At 46.8% G+C, this 21,458-nt stretch overlaps 1 protein-coding gene across 2 annotated transcripts in view; it reads right to left on the reverse strand.

The window, feature by feature from the left end:
- Nucleotides 1-593: 593 nt before the first annotated feature.
- ELAPOR1 (endosome-lysosome associated apoptosis and autophagy regulator 1) overlaps nt 594-21,458 on the reverse strand; it is a 72,403-nt gene continuing 51,538 nt past the window's right edge. The window contains exons 9-22 of one of the 2 annotated variants that reach the window (XM_039251095.1): nt 18,501-18,678; nt 17,678-17,806; nt 17,210-17,300; nt 14,910-15,015; nt 14,504-14,641; nt 13,710-13,973; nt 12,243-12,416; nt 7,923-8,103; nt 7,538-7,634; nt 6,967-7,068; nt 5,538-5,664; nt 5,282-5,460; nt 4,587-4,752; nt 594-3,405 (exon numbers count right to left, since the gene is read on the reverse strand). In XM_039251095.1, coding sequence (XP_039107026.1) covers nt 3,337-3,405; nt 4,587-4,752; nt 5,282-5,460; nt 5,538-5,664; nt 6,967-7,068; nt 7,538-7,634; nt 7,923-8,103; nt 12,243-12,416; nt 13,710-13,973; nt 14,504-14,641; nt 14,910-15,015; nt 17,210-17,300; nt 17,678-17,806; nt 18,501-18,678 — 2,001 coding nt within the window. In that variant the 3' untranslated portion in view covers nt 594-3,336. Of the gene's footprint in view, nt 3,406-3,874; nt 4,346-4,586; nt 4,753-5,281; nt 5,461-5,537; nt 5,665-6,966; nt 7,069-7,537; nt 7,635-7,922; nt 8,104-12,242; nt 12,417-13,709; nt 13,974-14,503; nt 14,642-14,909; nt 15,016-17,209; nt 17,301-17,677; nt 17,807-18,500; nt 18,679-21,458 lie in introns of those variants that run through there. The other variant, XM_039251096.1, reaches the window with a different exon arrangement.

Raw genomic sequence — 21,458 nt, forward strand, 5'->3', positions numbered from 1 at the left:
TAAATATTTAACCATTAGCACAACCAGGTGTACCTCAGTCTGAGGGAAACAACCAGTTGAGGGAAATCTTTTTGGGAGGTTACATGGCCTCAACCAGAGTGAAAGGACACAGTAAAGCAGGAAGACCCAGCTACTGCTGGAAATGGCCGGTCCTGATGTCCTCTAGGACTTTGTCCACATCTGCTCTATAAGAATCCACGTCACACCCAAAGCAGTGGCTTTTACTTGTCTTCATAGATACAGTGTCCTATGGCTGGCCTCAGTGGCACCAAAGAGAAAACTGAACTGGAAAGGAAGGGAGAGAACATGCTAAGTGCTTTATGTGTTGTCTCTTTGATCCTCACCCAGTTTGGGGAGTGAAGGCATCATTAGATAGATGCATTTTATTACCGCAGAAGCAGGGTTTGGTTGTTGGCTCATTCCTGGACAGGTGGTGAGAGCCTTTCTAGCCTAGGTCCCTATTGCTCTGAAGCATGCTCATTTCTGTCACTCCGGGGCTCCAGAATCATCCTCATCTTCAGTTTAAGCTTCAAGGACACTTCCATTTCTCACTCACCCATCCAGCCACCCCACTCATGTTTGAGAAAAACAACTTGAAACATATGTTTTTATTTCACACACAAAAAAGGAAAAAAAAGTATGACATGCAATAGCCATCTCCTACAAACTCGTGGAATACAGAATAAAAAGGAAATCCAAGCAGTCCTGATGAGAGAAAAATTTGGTTTCACAAAGCTGAAAAATCAGTTACAAAGTCTCCATTGTATAAATATAGTCAGTCTTATCTTTAATGTAGAGTCAGACCAAAAGAAACAAAAAAAGTTGTGTTGGCGTAAGAAATCTCCCGGACCTTGAATACACCACAGTGTTTGTTTGTTTTCCCAGCCAAGTCAGGTGATGCCTACATGATGAGAATTACTTGTGTCTTCTAGAACTCTAGGTAGCCAAATGGGATATAAATATTTTGTCTCTGGAGCCCACACTCCCTCCCCCAGTAGCAAACCACTATTGCCTTTGCTTAAGAGCTAAACACTTTTCCCATATAAAATCTAACATGTGTCTGTTCTAAAATTGATTATGGTGATGGCTGCACAATTCTGTGAATATACTAAAATCCATTAAGTTGTACATTTTCAATGAGCCAATTGTATGGTTTGTGAATTATATCTCAGTAGAGTTAAAAAAATATCTGTCTACGCCACAGGTGACCCTGATATCATAACTCAGGAGCTTTCTGGCAGGACACAGGGAAGTCGGCACACTAAGCGATAGTAAACAGGAGATGCTTAAAGCATTACAACTCCATCGAATCAGTAGAGTTTGAGGTTGCTCTGGGGGCACTCAGTTTCCAGAGGTCAGAATAAAGGAGTCAACAGGGCATATACTTCTTCCTACTGGTTTGAAGGTGGTCTAAGGCCCTTATATGGCTCTTGTCACAAAAGAACGTTATTCAGTGGGAAAGCAGATGCTCAGGGTGATACCGAGGCTACAGAAAACTTGAGGCTGGAGTTCAGGAGCTAGGTATCTGCATCTGGTGGGAGACATTCCCACGTTCCTGCAGAGTCTGAGAGCCTGACTCCCATAAGAGGAAGACCCCCCCCCCAAGTTTCTAGGTTTATTGAACCAAAGGGACTACCTGCCTTCAGTGACAGCAGAGTGTCACTGAAGGCAGTGATCTCTTCAGAGTGACACCAGGACCTGGTTCTCACTGACCCTTTTATAAGACCACACTGCCAGCGCAGCAGGGGCTAACCAGACCAGCAGACCATTTTTATGGCAGACAAACCACTTAGAAATGCTATCCCCATTCTCTACCTACCCTCTGGGCACCAAGTGGCCACCCAAAAAAGGGGATGGGTACAAGCATGGGCAACTGGGCCCTTGACCGAGGGACGGTTGTGCTAGCCTGATAGTGAGGGAAGGAGAATTCCCAGTAGTAGAAAGAAAATAGGAGATTAAGTTCTTACACTGGTTTTGCTGTTGGAGTCACGTGAAGCCCACTGATTATACTTGGTGCAAAAGTAGAGAAAAGGGGCACAGAGGACACTCACTTTACTCACCTTTCAAAAAGGATGCTGCCAGAAATCAGGAAGTCCTTTTAGTTTTTTAGCGCACATAGGGAGTGAGAACAGGAGAAGGAGAAGGATAGAGACTTGAAAGTGTGAGTTGTTCCGTTTGCTAAACACCTGGTTCAACTCCCTCTACTCTTTCCTCCTTGAAGACTGATCTGGTTCCGTGGCTGTAGTAGGGGCTGGGAGTCCTTTCGTCTTTTGGCCAGCTTAGAAAATGTTTATTCCATAGCTGAGCAGATGAGTGAGTTAAGCTGAGGACCAGACATCTTGGCCACCTCAGGTCCATCCCACTGTGGGGTGGATCCCCTGGTATGACCCCATTAAAACCTTTGCATCCTTGTGTTCTTTCAAAATAAGATACCCCTCTTCCATGATACGGCTCAAGCCTCTAGGAATGGGGCCCTCAAGGACAGGCAATTTTCCTTACTGGTAGGGTTTGTCATCTCTGTGGGTAAAAGCAAGCAGAGAATAAAGCTAGAACATTTCCCTTTTCTCTTTAGTGTTATAGGGAGATGGTGGGATGTTAAAAAAAAAAAAAAATGTGGAGAATAGGTCCACCACGGCTTGGGGCATTTTCTTGGTGCACTTTTTCCTTTGGCTTCTGTGAGAATATTTATCACTTACTTAGGAAAAGGGAGTGAAGTACCTAGTTTAAAAAATAAAACAAAACTTTCCTTGTTGCTTCTCTTTTGTGCTTATTGAGCCTTTTCTTCCCCACGCCTTACTCACCTTGCCCTCAGCCTATCCATGAAACTCAGTTTGAGTTGGTCATCCAGGGATGATGAATCCAGACTACCACGCAGGTCCAGGAGGGAATGCCCACACCCTCCTTCCCCAACCTCTCTCCTAAAGAGATCAGGAGCTGAGGGCATATCATCAGAAAAACTCCCAGCTGCTTCTGCCCTTAAATAAGAGGACAGATGAAGTTGTTTCTATACTTAAGAAGAGAGAAATCTTTTCACTCCAGTGCTGTAAGAATTATGAGCAGACAAAGCCATGGCTCTGGTGAGGCTGGACCATTTGGGGAAACAAGATGCAAGCAAGGGAGTAATATACAAACAAAGTGTGGGTGTATTTGACAGGTTTGAGGCAAGCAGAAAGTAGGGTTTGGGTACTCTATAAAAAAACAGTAATCTGAAATTCAAACTTCTTCTGATAAGGCCACAATGAAGAGATTTCCAGCAGGAAGCTGGCACCCAAATCACCACAGGCTTGCAAGGTGATGTGCCAAGGTGAGGAGGCAGGGGAGGCAGGGCGGGGCCTCTCACAGGTCCATGTCTGGGCCTCCTGATGATGTCTTCAGTGGCACCGAGTCAAATCCGTCAGGAGTCCTCTGAAAGAGAGATGGTGACAGGAGCTGGCTGCTGCACGGGGTGGGATGGGGGGGCAAGTTTGTGGAACAAAGGAGAGAAATAGAAAAGAGGTGACAGAAGGAACCCTTATGGAATTCCTGTTTCCAGTGGCTTTGTGGAAACAGACAGAAGATTCCCTCTATTCTTCTTGGTCCTTTCAGTCAGTCAGAGGATAAGAAAAATCTTTAAAACCCTCTGCCTTGCATCTTTGCTGAATTCCAAAAGCCCAGGAGGACTCAGGGGTCCCAGGGTAAATTGTTCTCCCATTGGTTGCACACACAAGAGCGTGCGCGCGCGCGCACACACACACACACACACACACACTTCCTGAAAAACGCCAAGGGAGTTCCCCAGATAGGTCAGCACAAAGGGAATGAGATTCCACAATCTATACACCTACCCACCCTCCTTCCCTCCCCAACCTTCCAGTCCTCTCTCTTCTCTCCTCACCCTCCCCGCCCACGCCCCTTTGATGAACTGGTTCAGGGCAGCAGGGAGCTGTGGGTTCCTAGAGTGGGGCTGCAGAGGGCTGTGGCCCTGGAGGAGTTGCTTGGGTGCTCTCTGCTGGGCCCACATCCAGCGACAGTGTTGTCAGTATTGCATTTATGAGCTTCAGGCTTGCTCACCCACCCACACAGACGGAGCCTACTCTCTCTCCCAGCTCCACAATGCTCAGTGGTGGTGAGCAGCCTAGACTTAGCTGCTGACTCAGCCCCCAAAGGACCGGGCCCAGGCATCAGGGGATAGCACCCTCCACTGGTCAAAGGAGAGCCTCACTTCTATCCGAAGTCGATCCTAGAGATCACCTCTTCCCCACCCTCCAAAAAAAAAAAGTGGGGAGGGGGGCAGGGGGAATGATTCTTACAACGTGGATGGTTCAATACGCCTTCTGGAAGTTAAAAGGCCCAAACAGTTCATCAACTGGAGAGCATGTTGGGAGAGAAGGAGCCTGGTCAAGAGCAGCCTTGGGCCCCGTGGGAACAGTAATGGTGTGGAAATACAGAAGACAGAAGCCAGGAATTTGAGGTGGGAGCATAGAACAGTAGGGAGGGTGGGGAACAGAGTGGTGGTCCCTGAACAGCATGGGAACATTCCATGTCCTAGGACTGGTGTCTTCTCCAGCCCTCCAGCCTGACCTCAGCGCACTGGCCCGCCTCCCTACCTTGGAGGTAAATGATTTGATCTTCCCGAAGAGTGACTTCTTGCTGGTAAAGATGAGGTCATCCTCCACATCCTCGCCTTCCATGATGGCACAGCTGTCAGCTGCTGGCAGGTCGCAGTCCTTGAGGGTGGCATTCATCACCAGCTTGGAGTACTTGTACTCCAGTCTAGGAGACAGGGGGATGGGAAACATAAGACAACAAAATGTGGACTAAGGGAGGGAGGAGAGAGAGGTTGCTATAAACAGGCAACCATCGATAAGGAAATGGAAGCACAGCAAAATGGTGTGAGGGCTGGGCCTAAAGCAAAGGAATCTTGATTTCCTTGATTTCCAGTTCAGTGATCTTTTTCCTTAAGGCTGACTGTTTCTATGTTCCCAAAGCTTAATAGAAATATTGGAGTCATAAAGTTATTATTTTAATTGTTAATAAATAACAACCGATTTAGGATACTTTTTGCTTTGCTTTTGAGCATCTAACAGCCATTTATAGTCTGCCGTGTGGTACTGTCCCTTTTCGGGAGTCAGGATAACCAATGCCTACGTTGGATAAGTGGCTCAACCAGTCTCTGGCCAGAGTCACAGGGTCTGTGGCCAACTCCAGAGAACAGCCCCATGACTTTAACTCTCGGATGTTCTCCTCCCGCTTCAATGATCCAGCCCCGTCCATCCCCAAACTCCAGTACCCCATCATGTACTTTTGATTCTTTTTCCAAAAGTAACAGGTCAAGACGGTGAGGAGGATGGCAGTACAGGTGCCTGCAGAGATGCCCACTTTCAGCCAGAAATCGATCGTTTTGCAGATGGTGACTCTCTGCTCAGGCAGGGAGATGCCACCCGCGCATAGCTTTGGTTCTCGCCACACGTAAGTAGTCTTCTGTTGGGGAGAAAAACGAGGAACTCAGAGATTGCATTCCCTTCTCTCGTGGGATGTCCCCAAGGAGAGAAACCCACCTGGATGCCAGCCACGCAGCTGCTGACGATAGCGTGGTAGTCAGCTGGGGAGCAGAGCGGACAGGCAGCCACACTCTCCCACAGGAAGTGGAAGTTACAGCCGTCACAGGTCCCATCGGAGCATGTGCTAGCAAAGCAGAAAAGAGACGTGAGTGCTCACTGGCCGGGTGGTGGGAGTCCCGTCATCTCATCACTTGCCTGATCTCTCTCTCCTTGCCAAACTGTGAGCCCCACAGGACCCTTCCACCTACTCTCAACACAGGTCTTGCTCTCCGATTTCCCTACCTTGCCTGGGCTCTCTACCCTCTGCCCGTTTGTTTTGCTGACATTATGAGAGCTAATGTCAGGTGTCTAGCTCTAGCATGGCTGCCCCAACCAACCCTTCAGAGGCTCCTGTTCTCTCCATGCACTTGTGACATTTTGCAAAAAGCCTCTTTGATGCAGCTTCCTGGGGCGTGGGTTTCAGGAACAGACTTCAAGTCATGGACATCTGTTATGTACTTTACTGTGATGTTAATACCAACAAGAACAGCGGTCTTACATTCTGACACCACTGCTGGGTCAAAATGTCCTGCTTTGTTCCCCATCTCTCTGAGCGGCTCTTAGGAGCAACATTTCCCAAACCATCTTCCTCAAGTCACTAGTGCCCCTCTGCCTGCGGGGCTCAGTCAGTTAAGCGGCCCACTTCAATTCAGGTCGTGATCTCACAGTTCGTGGGTTTGAGCCCTGTGTCGGGCTCTGTGCTGACAGTTAGCTCAGAGCCTGGAGGCTTCTTCAGTTTCTCTCTCTCTACCCCTCCCCCACTCGCACTCTGTCTCTCTCAAAAATAAACATTAAGAAAATTTAAAAATACACACACAAAAAAGACACTAGTGCCCCTCAAAATGTTAGTTGGAGTTACAGGGGGAAAAAAAGGAGGTGGGGGAGGGGTACAGCCATCAAATTGGTTCCAGAATTCTCGATTTAATGTACTCAGCTATTAAACTCAGAATTGGGTCTTTTAGTTGCAGGGAGATTCCTAGGATTCCTTAAACGTTACTCATCTTAATAATAGTAAGTACACGCCAGACACCAAGAGAAGTCCACAAGTTCACAACCACCCCTGAGGGAACTTATTATTATCCTCATTTTACAGATAAGGAAAAAGAGGCCCAGAGGAGATAAGAAATGTATGCACAATAACATAGCTAGTAAGGGGAGGAGATGAATCAAATAATCACTTGGCTATGCTGCTGTCCCCATAATACTATGGGAATGTGAGAGTAGCTTTGACTCCTCTTTCTGCCCCATTCCTGACATCTGAAGATTGAGAATTTGGAGCCCTGACTGTATCCCCAAGAGCCCATTCATGGCTCTCAGACCGTCTTCTCTTTGGCTCTTGGGATGAAATGAGTCCAAAGAAGGGAGACCTTTTGTTACACCCCTTTACCTAGGTAGCGACAGACTTCCGGGGGCGGGTTTCAGTGGACTGCATCTGACACGCACAGTGGTTGATCTCCCAGAACTGCAGGACTGGGTCACATCATTGGACCTGCAGAGAAAGCCAACCCCCGCAGGGGAATGAATCACTCACCTGTGCCAATGGAGAGTCACTGATGTTAACATGGAACAGTTCCCTTGCTGGGGAAGTGAGGACTTGGGAGTGCTTAGGCCTGGGTTTATACACCGAGAGTGTGGGGATCAGGGAGATGTGGTGAAGGGGAAAGGCACTGGTCCAGGAAAGGTTAGCATATGTTAACACCGGAGTCCCCTAAGGCCGGAAGGGAAGTCAGCCACTGATAATCCTCTATTTCTCCCTGCCTCCAGGGCAGATCTGCCCCAATAATACCCCAGAAGCTGGGAATCAGTGAACTCCCAGCCTAGAGCTGTCATTGCTGGGTGGAGCTGCTAGACCTCAGATATGTTCTGGCTTGGTAAGTAGGTGGCTGGAGAGAGGGATGCACCAGAAATTGTGGAGGGGCCTAGGTTTCCCTTGCATCGGCCTGGTCTCTCATCTTCACCTATAAAAGAAGATCACGTCCGGTATTCCCAAGGACTCCGGGTGGAAAAGTTCAGCTGGGGAGGTGATTCCATCCAGAGTCATATCTGTTGTCACCCCTGCCAAATTAGAGCTCCTAATTAGTTGTCACTAGTAGCATGAGCTGGCAACCACTTCAAGTCTTTCAATACCTGTCAACATCCAACCTTCCTCCATCTCATCACATCCCCGAGTGGCTCATGAAAGGGTGAACCAAGGTTTGTCCGAGGCCCCAGGGAGTGGAATAGAAAACAGAGGTCAGGAGGTTGGGTCCCTCACCTGGGGCCTTTGTAGCTGAAAGCCTGGTGGCCTCACTCTCTCCTACACACATACAAGCCCACACAGGCTGCAGCGGCTGGTTTACTCACCGATAAGTCGGTCAGCCAGGCTGACAGGCTGTGAGGACACTCCAGCCTTGTAGCCTGTCACCTCCGGGGGAATGATGACCGCCTGGCAGATGTAGGCGGTGATGGATTTGGAGAAACCTGACTCACCCTCAGGAATCCGGAGGTCAGTGACATTGTCAGTACAAACGGACATTTTCTTACCCTGCGTTGGCAGACATGGGGAGGAAGAAGTGGGAAGGAGTGAATGGTCACAGAACTCCCTAAAGGAAGGAGGGCGCAGCATTCTCACATCTGAAATTTCAGCCTTCTGATGGTATGTTGCAGTGGAATGATTCATCCCAGATCTAATTATAAGACAGATTTTCTTTTTAAGCTAAAAATAAGGACTAGGTGCCCTAGTTTCTGGAACCCTGGCCCAGGGGTCGCAAGCCTTTTTGTTTCCATGCAGTCACGTGGGAATCTCATATGAGTGGTGTCGTGACAGGTGGCAAACAATCTGGAGCTCTTCATCTACTGGCCCACCTTACCCGGCCAGTTTTCTAGATAGCTACCAAAATATATGACCGGTTCCCTGCAATGTTTGGACATCCGGCCTGGTTCACATTCCCCTCTCTGTATCTCCCTTAGTGCTGTGATTCCACTGTGCTTGTCTTGGGAGTACTTTCCAGACAGAGATGCCCAGCAGTTGAAACAGACCCGTTACTAACCCCTTCCCTGCCTTGAGGTAGGACATCTCAGAGGCAATTAGAACCTATTCCATTTTTTAAAATGTATCAAGAGAAGAAAGTTTGTGTTTATATAAAGAACATGCCAAGAAATACATATTCCATAACAACTCTCACTGTAGAGAACTCTGGAAGATGGCAGGCATAAGACTCCTTCCTCCTGGAGATTTTGTGATAGAGGAAATATTGAGATATTGTTCTTATAAAAATGTTAAATTTGTGGAGTATCAATATATAACTTGTTTGCTAATATAAAATCATTTGGTGGGGGCATGCCTGGGTGGCTCAGTCGATAAGGCGTCGGACTTCAGCTCAGGTCATGATCTCTGGTTCGTGGGTTTGAGCCCCGCATTGGACTCTGTGCTGACAGATCAGAGCCTGAAGGCTGTTTCAGATTCTGTGTGTCTCCCTCTCTCTCTCTGCCCCTCCCCCACTCACACTCTGTCTCTCTCTCTCAAAAATAAACATTAAAAAAATCATTTGTTCAATATATTTTAAAAAATTATATTTCTTTATTTTGAGAGAGAGAATGAGAGTGTGAGTGGGGGAGGGGCAGGGGGAGGAAGGGAGGGAGAGAGAATCCTAAACAAGCTCCATGCCCAGCATGGAGCCCAACGTGGGGCTTGATCTCATGACTGAGATCATGACCTGAGCCAAAATCAAGAGTTGGATGCTCAACTGACTGAGCTGCCCAGGTGCCCCTGCACCCCTAAGTTTATTGCAGCATTGTTTACAATAGCCAAATTATGGAAGCAGCCCAAGTATCCACCAATATATTGATGGATAAAGGAGATGTGGTATACATACACAATGGAATATTGTTCGGCCATAAAAAAATAATGAAATTTTGCCTTTTGCCATTACATGGTTGGAGCTAGAGAGTACAATGCTAAGTGAAATAAGTCAGTCAGAGAAAGACGAATACTCATGATTTCACTCATGTGGAATTTAAGAAACAAAATAAATGAACAAAGTGGGGGGAAAAGAGAGAGAGAGGCAAACCAAGAAACAGACTCTTAACTGTAGAGAACAAACTGGTGGTTACCAGAGAGGACATAGGCCGTGGGGGGTGGGAGGAGGTGATGGGGGAAATAGGTGATGGGATTAGGAGCACACTTATCATGATGAGCACAGGGAAATATATGGAAGGGTTGAAACACTATATTATATACCTGAAACTAATGCAACACTGTATTTTAATTATACTGGGATTAAAGTTTAAAACTTAATAAAATTTTTTCTGGGATGCCTGGGTGGCTCAATTGGTTGAGTGTCCAACTTTGGCTCAGGTCATGATCTCACGGTTTGTGAGATCAAGCCCCGTGTCGGGCTCTGCACAGACAGCTGAGAATCTAGAGCCTGCTTTGGATTCTGTGTCTCCCTCTCTCTCTGCTCCTCCCCAGCTTGCACTCTGTCTCTCTATCTCTCAAAATAAATAAACATTAAAAAATTAAAATGAATAAATAAAAATAAAAATTTAAAAAATGTAAGTGTATTAGGCATTTACGATATAGGATTTTCAATATTCTAAATTTTGTTACAAATGAAGCTATTGTCACTTGCCAAATCTGGTGATTCTTAGTTTATTTTTTAGAGTGCAAGAAATAAGGAACATGAGAACAGAAAGAAATCTGTACATTATGGTAAGACAAAGAGTTATTTTGTCTTTGAACTGCCAGTCTGCAGTGTGACAGTACACAGTAAGCATTTCTGAAAAGATAAAAGGAGCAAAGAAAAAAGACAATCTCTCCAAATTCCCCATCTTCATCTCCCTCCCAGCTCACTGAATGAAACTTTTGCTACATGGGTCTTGCTTTAATCAGTCTCAATTCCTGAGTTATCACTAACTCACTTTGGAAGCTTCATTTTAACTTCTTCAAAGACTTTGAAAGACAAGATAGAGATATATATCTCTAACTTTCCATAGATTAGTTCTTTTCTTTCTTTTTTATTTTTTAAAGACACAGTTGACATAGAACATTGATTAGTTTATTTCTTGGCATGTTCTCTATATAAACACAAATCAATGTTTTGTGTATGTTATAGAAAGAAATAAAAGCTGTACAGTGTAAAGTCCTCACCACCACACAAGGTCACAGACTAAAGACTCAAGATGCTCTTTATTTTGTAACATTTGAAACTCACTCTCCAACTGCAAATCCTGGCTTGTTGGTGATGTAGTTAAGTGAAGTAGTGGTGTGATTGCTGTTTACATTTCTGCCTGTGAATTTTGGATCTAAAATATTTGCAGCAGCATGAAATGGCTGAAGGTAACATTCTTTCAACATCCTATAAAGCCTTTCACATTACTTCCTTTTTTTTAAAAATGTTTATTTATTTTTGAGAGACAGAGCATGAGCAGGGGAGGGGCAGAGAAAGAGACACAGAATCTGAAGCAGGCTCCAGACTCTGAGCTGTCAGCACAGAGCCCAACATGGGGCTCGAACCCACGAACTGTGAGATCATGACCTGAGTCAAAGTCGGACACTCAACCGACTGAGCCACCCAGGTGTCCCTCACATTACTTCCTGTCAGCAAAGGTTCTTAGAGATGAACTACAAACAGTTTATTTTATCCAGACTTTGGAAAACAAATAACAGGGGAAGCCTCTTGCAGTGCTGGTGGGAATACAAACTGGTGCAGCCACTCTGGAGAACAGTACGGAGGTTCCTCAAGAAACTAAAAATACAACTATCCTATGATCTAGCAATTGCACTGTTAGGTATTTACCCAAGGGATACAAAAATACAGATTCAGATTGTTGATAATTCAGCTGCCTTATCAACAATAGCCAAACTGTGGAGAGAGCCCAAATGTCCATTGATTGATGAATGAACAAAGAAGATGTGGTATATATACAATGGAATATTACTTAGCCATCAAAAAGAATAAAAGACTGCCATTTGGAGTACTGTGGATGGAGCTAGAAGGTATTATGCTCAGCGAAATAAGTCAATCAGAGAAAGACAAATACCATATGGTTTCACTCATACGCGGAATTTAAGAAACAAAACAGATGAACATATGGGAAGGGGAGGGAAGAGAAGAGAGGGAAACCAACCACAAGAGATTCTTTAAATGAGAGAGAACAAACTATGGGTTGACAGCCGGAGGTGGGTGGGGGATGGGCCAGATGGGTGATGGCTACTAAAGAGGGCACTTGTTGTGATGAGCACTGGGTGTTAAGTAAGTGATGAATCGCTGAATTCTACTCCTGAAACCACACCGCACCCTATGTTAACTAAAATTTAAATTTACAAAAAGGGGGGGGGGGAGAAAACAAATAACAAGTTCCATGATTAGTGAAGACTGCTTTTTAAAGGGAACAAAATCTTCCTCCTGCATTGTATTTACATATTCGTTTAGAAAGAATAAAAGTCAGGCAGGAGTAAATGAACATCTTATCTCAAACACCTTTATTTTCCCAAGTGTTTATAATCCAAAGATCTAACTTTAGAGGAAAAGGTCTTCAGAGAGAATAATAATCACTTAGAAACCTTTCAGTTTCCTCAGTCACCTGCTGCCTGGGTTTTGGCTTTGCTCCTGTGTCATCTCTGGCTCTGACCCATTGGTGTCCCCTTTCGATATGACACCCATCAGCTCTCATACACCTTACCTGGTTTCCACACAGACTGAGGGTGAAGTGATGGAAGTATTTCAGCCCTTTGGAAGTGAAGCTTGGCCCTCCAGCCAGAGAGATGGTTTTTGCCAAAGCCAAGAAGTTGTAGTCCAAAACCCTGGTCGGAGTGTTGATTGAGAACGTGCAGTCATTGTAGCACAGAGAGTGGATCTGAGGGGAGAGGGTCCGTCAGGCCCGCTGCGTGGGCAGCGCCTGGAGGAGACTGTGGTGGAGAGCGGTGGCTGTCGTCCCCAGCCTGGTCCAGCCCAGGGGAGCAAGAAGCGGGTGTACAGATCGAGTGGACATTAAAAGAAGGGAAATGGGCTAGTGGGGGTTCATGTGCCTCTCACAATTCAATTATTAGCACATATATGATGTACAAACGCAAATCTACTGGTGTCTAGTAAAGAATTCAGTCAGATTTTTATAGCCTTGTCTCTAGGCCTGGATATAGAACTCTCTCAATACACAAGGTAGCCCTTCTTGCTTTGAAGCAGAAGATGAAGTGCTAACTGGACCGAGGGTGTTCAGGATGGCAGAAGAGAAGATACAAGCCTTGTTCCCTCCCCATTTAAAACCCACAGAACCCTGCCTCCTCTCTCCCAGGTTCTCTGCAGGACACTGACCTTCAAAAGGGAACTTATTTCCCATAACCCCCTCCGGGGCTCTGTTTTAGTGTCCCCATTCGGCAGCAGCCTTACGCAACTGCCATTCCCTCCCACAGCAGCAGAGGGAGCCCCAGGGGAGGAAGTCTGTGGCAAAGTCTAGGGTGCCCAAAAGAGGTTACCCAGGGCCTACAGAATTGTGGCATTTACTGCACAGCCAAACTGAGCAGCTTTTGTGGACTGCATAAAGTATGTGTGTTCATGTGGTTGTGATCAATAAAATACAAATTCATTTATATTTGTTATAAATTAACAAGTACCTAAGAGCTTTCTGTCACGGGGCTTTCTTAGCTTTAGAAAGTACGTGGGGGAAATAGCACTGTGTTTCTACTTTAGAAAAATCTCTAGGATAAAAGAGAGCAACACCAGTTAACTGCATGTCCTTCCTGGCAAAGGTGGGTTGCCTTCCCAAAGGACAGGGGGCAAATTCCCATGACAAGTCTGGGTTGAAGTAGGCTGAATGTGAACCCGAGCTCCTATTCCTTTCCTTGAGGTCTCTGCAGAGATGCCAAATAACCTCTGCACCAGACAGTCACAGATCTCTCTAACCCATCTCCTGAAGATGAGACTTGTCCTTGACTGAGGCCTAGACCCTGAAAACCAACGTCTACACCTGAGAACTTGCCATCCATGGTCACAGCCTGGGTGGGTGTCCTCAAGGATTTAACCCGGGAGTAAGCTACAGGGAATGCTTGGTTATCAGCCCCTCAGGAGCCCCCCCCCCCCCCCAGGTCCTGGCACCCTCTGAGGCGGCCCATCCAGAGGGCCGAGGTTAGAATGCATGACACATTGCTGGCACCTTGTTGCTCTTGGTCCCTGGACCACAGGACGTGCAGGCCTGGACGCCATAAGGCTGGTGGGCTTTCAGGATTGTGTTAGGGGGGCAGGAGTGGCAGGTTCCTGAATCCCGATCGATGTAGTGGCCAGCAGGACAAGCGGTGCAGGTGGAGCCCACGTCAGAGGCTTCCAGGGCACAGGGGCGGCAGTAGGAGGCCACTCCATCCATGACGTTCGTGACATTGATGGAGTAGATCTTGGCAACGTCATTGGTATACTTCCTGCCCTGGAAACAAGACGAAAGAGGGCAGAGGCCTGAGACACCAGCAGCCATTGAGTTCTCTAGAAATAGCAAATTCCTACTTAACCCTCTTTACCCTATAATACTTGAGAAAAGTCTTGGAAGCATCCTTTTTTTTTTTTTTTTTTTCCTTTTCACTCACTAAACAGTAGCTCTTTGTGTCCATTTGTGTCACATCAAACCAAGACTAACCTATTCTAAATGTTTACTAAAAATATTAAGAGCCGTGGGGGAAATATGCAATAAATAATGTTATATGAAAAAAAGTAGGTCTTTTCCTTGTGAAAGGGGAAAAAAAGTATTAGTACTTAGAGTGTCATCTTCCCTGGAAGTCATTTGGACAAGGCTGGGTGCTTCTCAGGGGCCGGAATAGGCAGTTCTCTGCTTGACTCCTTAAGATCCTTCTAACCCTTGGATTCTGAACCTCACACTCATACTTAAGCTAATGCCAGGGATCGTCCTGACTCAGAGGCCTCTCCTGAGAGCCACGGGTCTGCAGAAGGGGAGGAGCTTACGGTCTCATGAAAAGTAGTCCTCTGGAAGGCCCAGGTGAAGCTCATGGTAGCATTCTCCTCGATGATATAGGTGTAGGACTGTTTGCCTTTGGAACCTTTCCACGTCTCCACGGGAGTGTTGGTCCTAGAATTCACACCCTGAACCCAAGACAGACAAGTGAAGACAGTACAATTGCTGGGTGGCTGGTGGATGGCAAGGTTCCCACACTGCCGCCATCCCTGGGGCCATCGCAGTTGGTCAGACCCATGTTAAACTGTGAAGTCCCTGATGGATGGTCTGGGCCCTTCCTCTGTGAAGTCACTACAAGCAGGGTGTCAGTTACGTTGATGTGCCAGTGGGGCAGCGGGGCCAACCTTCCCTATGGTTGCCTGAGGCCCCATAGCAGAAAAAGAGAGGGAAACATACCACCATGAAGTAGAGCTCACAGTTCACAGAACAGATGGTCTCAAAGACAAATGTGATCCTGGCCATCTCTTTATTCTCTGTGTCTGCCATCACTGACTGTGGCGGTCTATGGGGCAGAGATTAAAAGTCAATTCCAGAGATCAGGTAGTGCTTACTGAAGAGCCCAGACAGCAGCAAAGGGTCTGCCAGGGGGACAGGATTAAGTTCTGAGTATGTTGGAAAGGGCATGATTAAGTCCAATTCTGCCACCGAGCTATGCGACCTCATCCTAGCCAAATTGTAGTTTCCTCATCTGTAAAATGAAGGTGATACTATCTTTCTTATTCACCTTCCATCATTGTGGTGAGATCCAAAGGCATGCCAGATGTACGAGTGCTTTGTAAAATGCTATGTAACCTCATTAGCAGAATGGGATCCCCAGACCAGCAGCATCACCCTAACCTGAGCTCATTAGGTGTACAGAACCTCAGGCCTCTCCTCAGACCCACTGAATCAGAATCTGCACCTTAACAGGATTCCCAGGCGATGCATAAGCATTAAATTAAGGTTTGAGAAGCTCCACCATCATAAGATGTAAATTACCTACATTCACTTAGTCGCTCACCCTCTGGGGTGGTGAGAGCTTTTCCTGGGTTGAATGAGCAGATATTTCAATTTGCCATCTCTTCAGCCAAGTTTCCAGGCTGGTCCTTCTTTTGGGAAAGAGAGATCCATGCCCAAGGGGGCATGTAGGGGCTAGTGGTGAGTGGGTGAGTTGAGGAAACACTTTACTATAGCAATCAGATTTGCAAACTAATATGTACTTTTGGGAATGTTATCCCCCCAAAAAAGTCTAAGATTTTTGTTCACCTTGCAAACGTGATATAACTGCTCATCTCTGAGTAGTGTAAATTAACAGAAGGGAAATCAATACCTTTTGAGCAACCACTATGTGCTGAGGGTGGAAAGGAGGGAGCTTGAAGAGGTGATGCAGAAGACAGAGTAAAATAGGGAACCTCTTCAGTGGTCGCCCCTCACCCTGAAAGTGCATATGGGCAGAAGAATTCACTTTGGCTTTAGAAATCCATTTATGGCTTTTCTTTTGGCTTTGGCCATTTGCCTGTACTTAAGGACCACCAGTCCCAGCTCCTGTCTATACAGTCATGCTAACCACTGGGCTGGAAGAATCATCTCAACCTGAGTTAGTCCAAAGTCACAGACTGTCAATCTCCCTTGTCCCCTTGCTTTATACATGAGGAGTCTGAAGCCTATAGGGGGAGTGTGGTGACTTTTCCAAGTTCATGAAGCCAGTGAGAGGCAAAATTCAAGTGTCCTGTCTTCGGTCTCGTGTTCTTTCCATCGTACTACACTGCCTGCAGTATTTTTTTTTTTTTAATTTTTAGTGTTTTATTTATTTCTGAGAGAGAGAGAGGCAGCATGAGCAGGGGGGAGGGTCAGAGAGAGGGAGACAGAATCTGAAGCAGGCTCCAGGCTCTGAGCTACCTGTCAGCACAGAGCCCGACGCCGGGCTCGAATCCACGAACTGCGAGATCATGACCTGAGCCAAAGTCGGATGCTTAACTGACTGAGCCACCCAGGTGCCCCATTATTTTTTTTAGAGGCAAACAAATTGCTTAACATCCTAGGTCTTCTTGAGATATGGGGACCAATGTGACAAGAAGAACAATCCATCTCAGTCTTCTTGCCCCAAATAAAGATGAACTGTCCAAAGGTATTTCTGGCTCTCTTTTTTAAAGGGAGGTTTTGGTTTTTTTGTTTTGTTTTGTTTTGTTTTTGGTAACATTTTATCTAGATACCATGAAGAGGATGATTTTTTTTAAGTTAATTAATGAATTTATTTTGAGAGAGTGTGTGTGTGTGTGCACACATGTGCAGATGGGGAGGGGCAGAGAGAGTGAAGAGAGAATCCCGACCAGACTCTGCTCTGACAGCACAGTGCCTCACGTGGGGCCTGAACCCACCAACTGTGATATCACGATCTGAGCCGAAACCAAGAGTTCGATGCTTAACCAATTTAGCCATCCAGATGCCCCATGGAGGAAGAATTTGACTAGCACGTGGCCAGCTGATGAGAGAAGCCAGATGAGAGGGAGCACCACCAGTATGTCCGCCAGCACGGGCAGCAGCTAAGAAGCCATATTAGCATTCAGGTTAACTTCGTCAGACTGCCATTACTCTCCTCTATTCTGAACTCATACTTCCGCACGCCAGAAGCCCTCTTCTCTACAACATTCCAGGCTATGTGGGACTTGACTGTGGCCCAGGTGGTGTGGGCTTCCCCTGCACTTTGTATTCCTCACCTGAATCCTGGCACAACCAGAGTGAGAATCATGAAGTCATTGTCTGAAGCTCCAACCGCTGTATAAATGTGATCACCAGCCACCTCCCAGCCTGGAAAAGGAGAGAGGAGAGTTAGCGCCTAGTGACTTCATGTGCACCCAGATGACACGCTGAGAGAACAGTGTCCTTTGAGGCATCCAGAACCACTACCCCGACCAAACCATGGTATTTATCCTGCTTCTTCGGTCAGTCAGAGACTCTGAAACTCTTAGAGCATCTCTTTGGAGTGTGCGCCTTGTCTCTAGTTCTGGCTCTATCTCTAAAACTAAGTTTTGGCAGCATAAATGTCCATGAGGAGTGGAACTTTCAACAGGATGCACGGCATGCTTAGCTCATTTTGCTGTAGCCATCACTATTATGAAGAAGTGGAGGAGCCCCTGGAGGCAAGCAGGGAGCTGACATCTCACAGTAAGTGAGGATGCACTTACCGGTCATGCCCTTGTACTCAAAGTTGATCCCACTGAGAACGGTGGTTTCCATGTTCGAGGGCAACGTGTTCCACCATTTGTATTCAAATCCCACGGCAGGCTCAGTCCCGGCTGGGCAGTGGGTGCAATCTGGGGGAGCCACAAGATCCACAGCTTCAGTGGCGAGGCCACGGCCACCCTGACGGGAGCTGCTGTCACACAGATTAAGTGGCAACGAGGGCAGGCAGCCAAAGGAGAGTAATGTTGAGCACCACAGCACGGTTATACCGGGTGGACTCAAAACCATTCTGACAATGTATTTAACAAACTCAAGATGTAAACTCTGACCCTTAATTCCCTTACTCCAGCTGTGCTACTTGCCCACCAAATTCTTCATCTCAAAACTTAAATATATCTCTTCGTCTGATGCATATAGTTCATATTATTTGTCACATTATTCTCGGTAATCGCATTTACACGAATACACACAAATCCTTCCAGCTCCTTTCCGCTGCATGGCTTATGGCTCTGATCATGTCGAGCTGGACCTCTCAGCTCCCCAGACCTTCTGGTTAGCATCCCTGCTGCATGCTGGAAGCCTCTGCAGTGAGGACTGAGTACTTCAAGCCCGAGTCACATTCGCATTTGGACTAGGGAGGAAGGCAGGCAGTTCTCAAGGGTGACTCTGACCTACACACAGGTCCTGCCTTGCCCTCTCTTCTCCTGAACTTAGTCCACAGAGTGGCCCGGTCCTTACTGCCTCCTTGGAAGGACACAGTGCACATTCAGCCGACCACCCACGTGGGTGCCGTGGGAATGGGCAGGATGCAGATAAAGAGGTTACCAGAGCCATTGGAGTAAGAGCCGTAAGGGCAGGGCTCGCAGGTGCTGTTGTTGGTTTTGAAAAAGCCTGGGTTGCAGGGTGGGCAGCGGGTCTTCACGCCAGAAGCGGGCAGTTTCACAGCCCCCTTGAGATCTTCACTGCAGATTTTTGGCTGGGCCCATTTGTACATGAGCTGTGTCTGCAGAAGCGGATTAAGAAAGAATGGCTCAGCCTGTGTGGGACTCAGCACATCGTTAGGAATTTACCTGGAGAATGGGGGGACTCTGGGCTGTAATGAAAGTCCCACCAGGGTGGGGAACTTGTTTTGGTTACCAGTGTATCCCGTGATCTTAGCCTAGAGCCTGGCACATGGTGGTGCCTGATAAATATCTGCTGAATGTTGACTGGGTGAAGAGGGGAAATACGTAATGAGGACTTGTGTGACAGAGGGAATGGCCATGGAAGGACCAGCTGTCTCCAGAGAAAGCTCTGATTCCAATGTAGAATTTTATCACGACTAAGGTCACAGGAAAAGTAGCTGATGAAAATCCCAAAACATAAAAAGGGGTGTCCCAATTTGTCTTCCAAGTATTTTCTTTGCTTTTTCATGTACTCAATAGACAGCCTAATACAGAGAAAGCCTAATACATCTGTGTGTCAGACCTGGGGTTCAGAGATGAATGAGACATGGCCCCCCACCCTTAAGGAGCTCACCATGTCGCAAAGGCAACAGTCACATGATAACAATCCTTGGCTACTGTGTTCTCTGGGACATCAAGGCAGAAGGGACAGTGTTGGCCAAAGGGTACAAACTTGCCGTTATAAGACCAATAAGGTCTGGGGATCTAGATCAAGGTGGTTACAGTTAGTAGTACTATATTTCTGTATATACTTGAGAGTTGCTAAGAGAGTAGACCTTAATTGTTCTCATTGCAAAAATAAAAAGGGTAACTAAGTGATATAGTGGAGGTGTTAGTTAATGCTAGGGTGGGTCATCATCTTGCAATATATAAATATATCAAATTGACACACTGTACGCCTTAAGCTTACACAATGTTATATGTCAATTACATCGCAATAAAGTTGGTGAGAGGAGGGAGGAGGAATGATCAGCCATCAGATCAGTGGGCAAGGGAAGCATGTGTCTGTCATTCACTAGGGCCACCCCTACTCTTCTGATGGAGGCCTCGATACAGAAGAGGGGATGGCCTGCAGCTCCAAGCCTCCTGTGTAGTCCTTGGGCTGAGGCAGAGACAAAATGTACTTTTGTGGATTATACTGATGTGATGACGTGCAGCACTACCATATATGTGAAAAGGTGGATGAATAAGGCATCTGTCCATTTTATTCAGGATAAGAAATGACAAGTCTTAAAAAGAACCTGTGCTGCCTTCACTGATGGTGAGTGCTAGGGCTCTTCTTCCCCCTGATCTGTTTGGCCGTGAAGAGATTCCTCCCTGTGAAGCGCAGCCAACCGCCAGAGCCCTAGGCTTGTGCTCTGACCTGGGCGCTCTCACTTGAGTCTCATGGAGAGAAGGGTATGGGAGCAGGAAGACTGACTTGGGCGGTCCCTTAGAGCAGCACATGCAGCAGCCCCAGTGGATTGGCCAACCTGGTCTCTGAGAAACCACTGCAGCACAGCAAAGGCCACTGCGGCACAGCAAAGGCCACAAGGGCAATCACGAGAGTTGGCTCGAGTTACATCCCTTAATTTAAAAATACATTTTAGGGGCACCTGGGCAGGGCAGTCGGTTTTGTGTCTGACTCTTGGTCTCAGCTCAGGTCATAATCTCACAGTTTGTGAGCTCAAGCCCCACAATGGGCTCTGCCATTGATGGCGCAGAGCCTGCTTGGGATTCTGTCTCTCCTTCTCTCTATCCCTCCCCCACATGTGCTCTCTCTTTCCCTTTCTCAAAATAAATAAATTTTAAAAAATGTTTTAAAAATTACAGTTTAGAAGACCCAGTAAGGGGCGCCTGAGTGCCTTAGTTGTTTAGGCATCCAACTTCAGCTCAGGTCATGAACTCGCTGTGTGCTGAGTTCAGGCCCCACGTTGGGCTCTGTGCTGATGGCTTGGAGCTTCCTTCTGTTTCTCTGTCTCCCTCTCTGCCCCTCCCTGGTTTGCTCTCCCTTTCTCTCTCTCTCAAAAATGAATAAACATTAAAAAATTATAGAAGACAAAGTAAAATCATGAGACTGAGCAGAACCAGTGCGGGCATGAAGCACAGATCACAAGAGTTCTGTAAAGCATTCATGATGAGCCCATGTTCGTGTGCACTCATGCTTCAGGGCTCCCCTCCTGAGCCTTAGCTGGGCTACTAAGGCGGAGCACTACTGAGCCCTACTGAGCATCCAAAGGCAAGGGCAGACAGCCAGGCTGGCAGGCAACAGAGCTTACTACAGATCCAGAGGACCTTGGCCTGAGCCTGGGAGGGGAGAGCCTGGGGCAGAAGGAAGCAAAGAGCCACATCCAGCCATATGTTGTGCCAACCAGGAAGAAGAGGAGCAGGATTAAGTGTTCTCATCTAATTAGTGAGTCAAATGATGCCAATAAAATGAAAATAGGTTTTTCAAGGTCACAGAGAACCCCAGGCACTGCAGAACTGAATGTGAGGTACAACTGATGATATGTGTAGCCATTCTCCCTTGGCTGCTGGGCAAGGGAATGATGCTCTACACATGAAGGCAGGGGTGGGGGAGGGTGGGGAGTAGGAGATGATTATGAAAAACAGCCACTGCTAAGGACCAGACTTTATCCCGTGCTTATCTGGCAAAAGGAAAATTTATCCAGCCATCCAGCCAGCAAACGCTTATGCATCCTAACAGCCAAGCACATGCTTAATGCTGAATGCAGATTTCCCAGCTTCTCCTTCTCTCTTCCTGAGAGGCTGTGATTTAGGGATACAGACGCAGACAACTCATCTAGAATGTCTAATCTAAGACAAATCCCTCAACTTGTGCCGCAGAGCCATCTCAGCT

This window comes from Hyaena hyaena, unplaced genomic scaffold (genome assembly GCF_003009895.1).
Source record: "Hyaena hyaena isolate Hyena2069 unplaced genomic scaffold, ASM300989v1 scaffold_390, whole genome shotgun sequence".
In the NCBI taxonomy this organism is placed as follows: domain Eukaryota; kingdom Metazoa; phylum Chordata; class Mammalia; order Carnivora; family Hyaenidae; genus Hyaena; species Hyaena hyaena.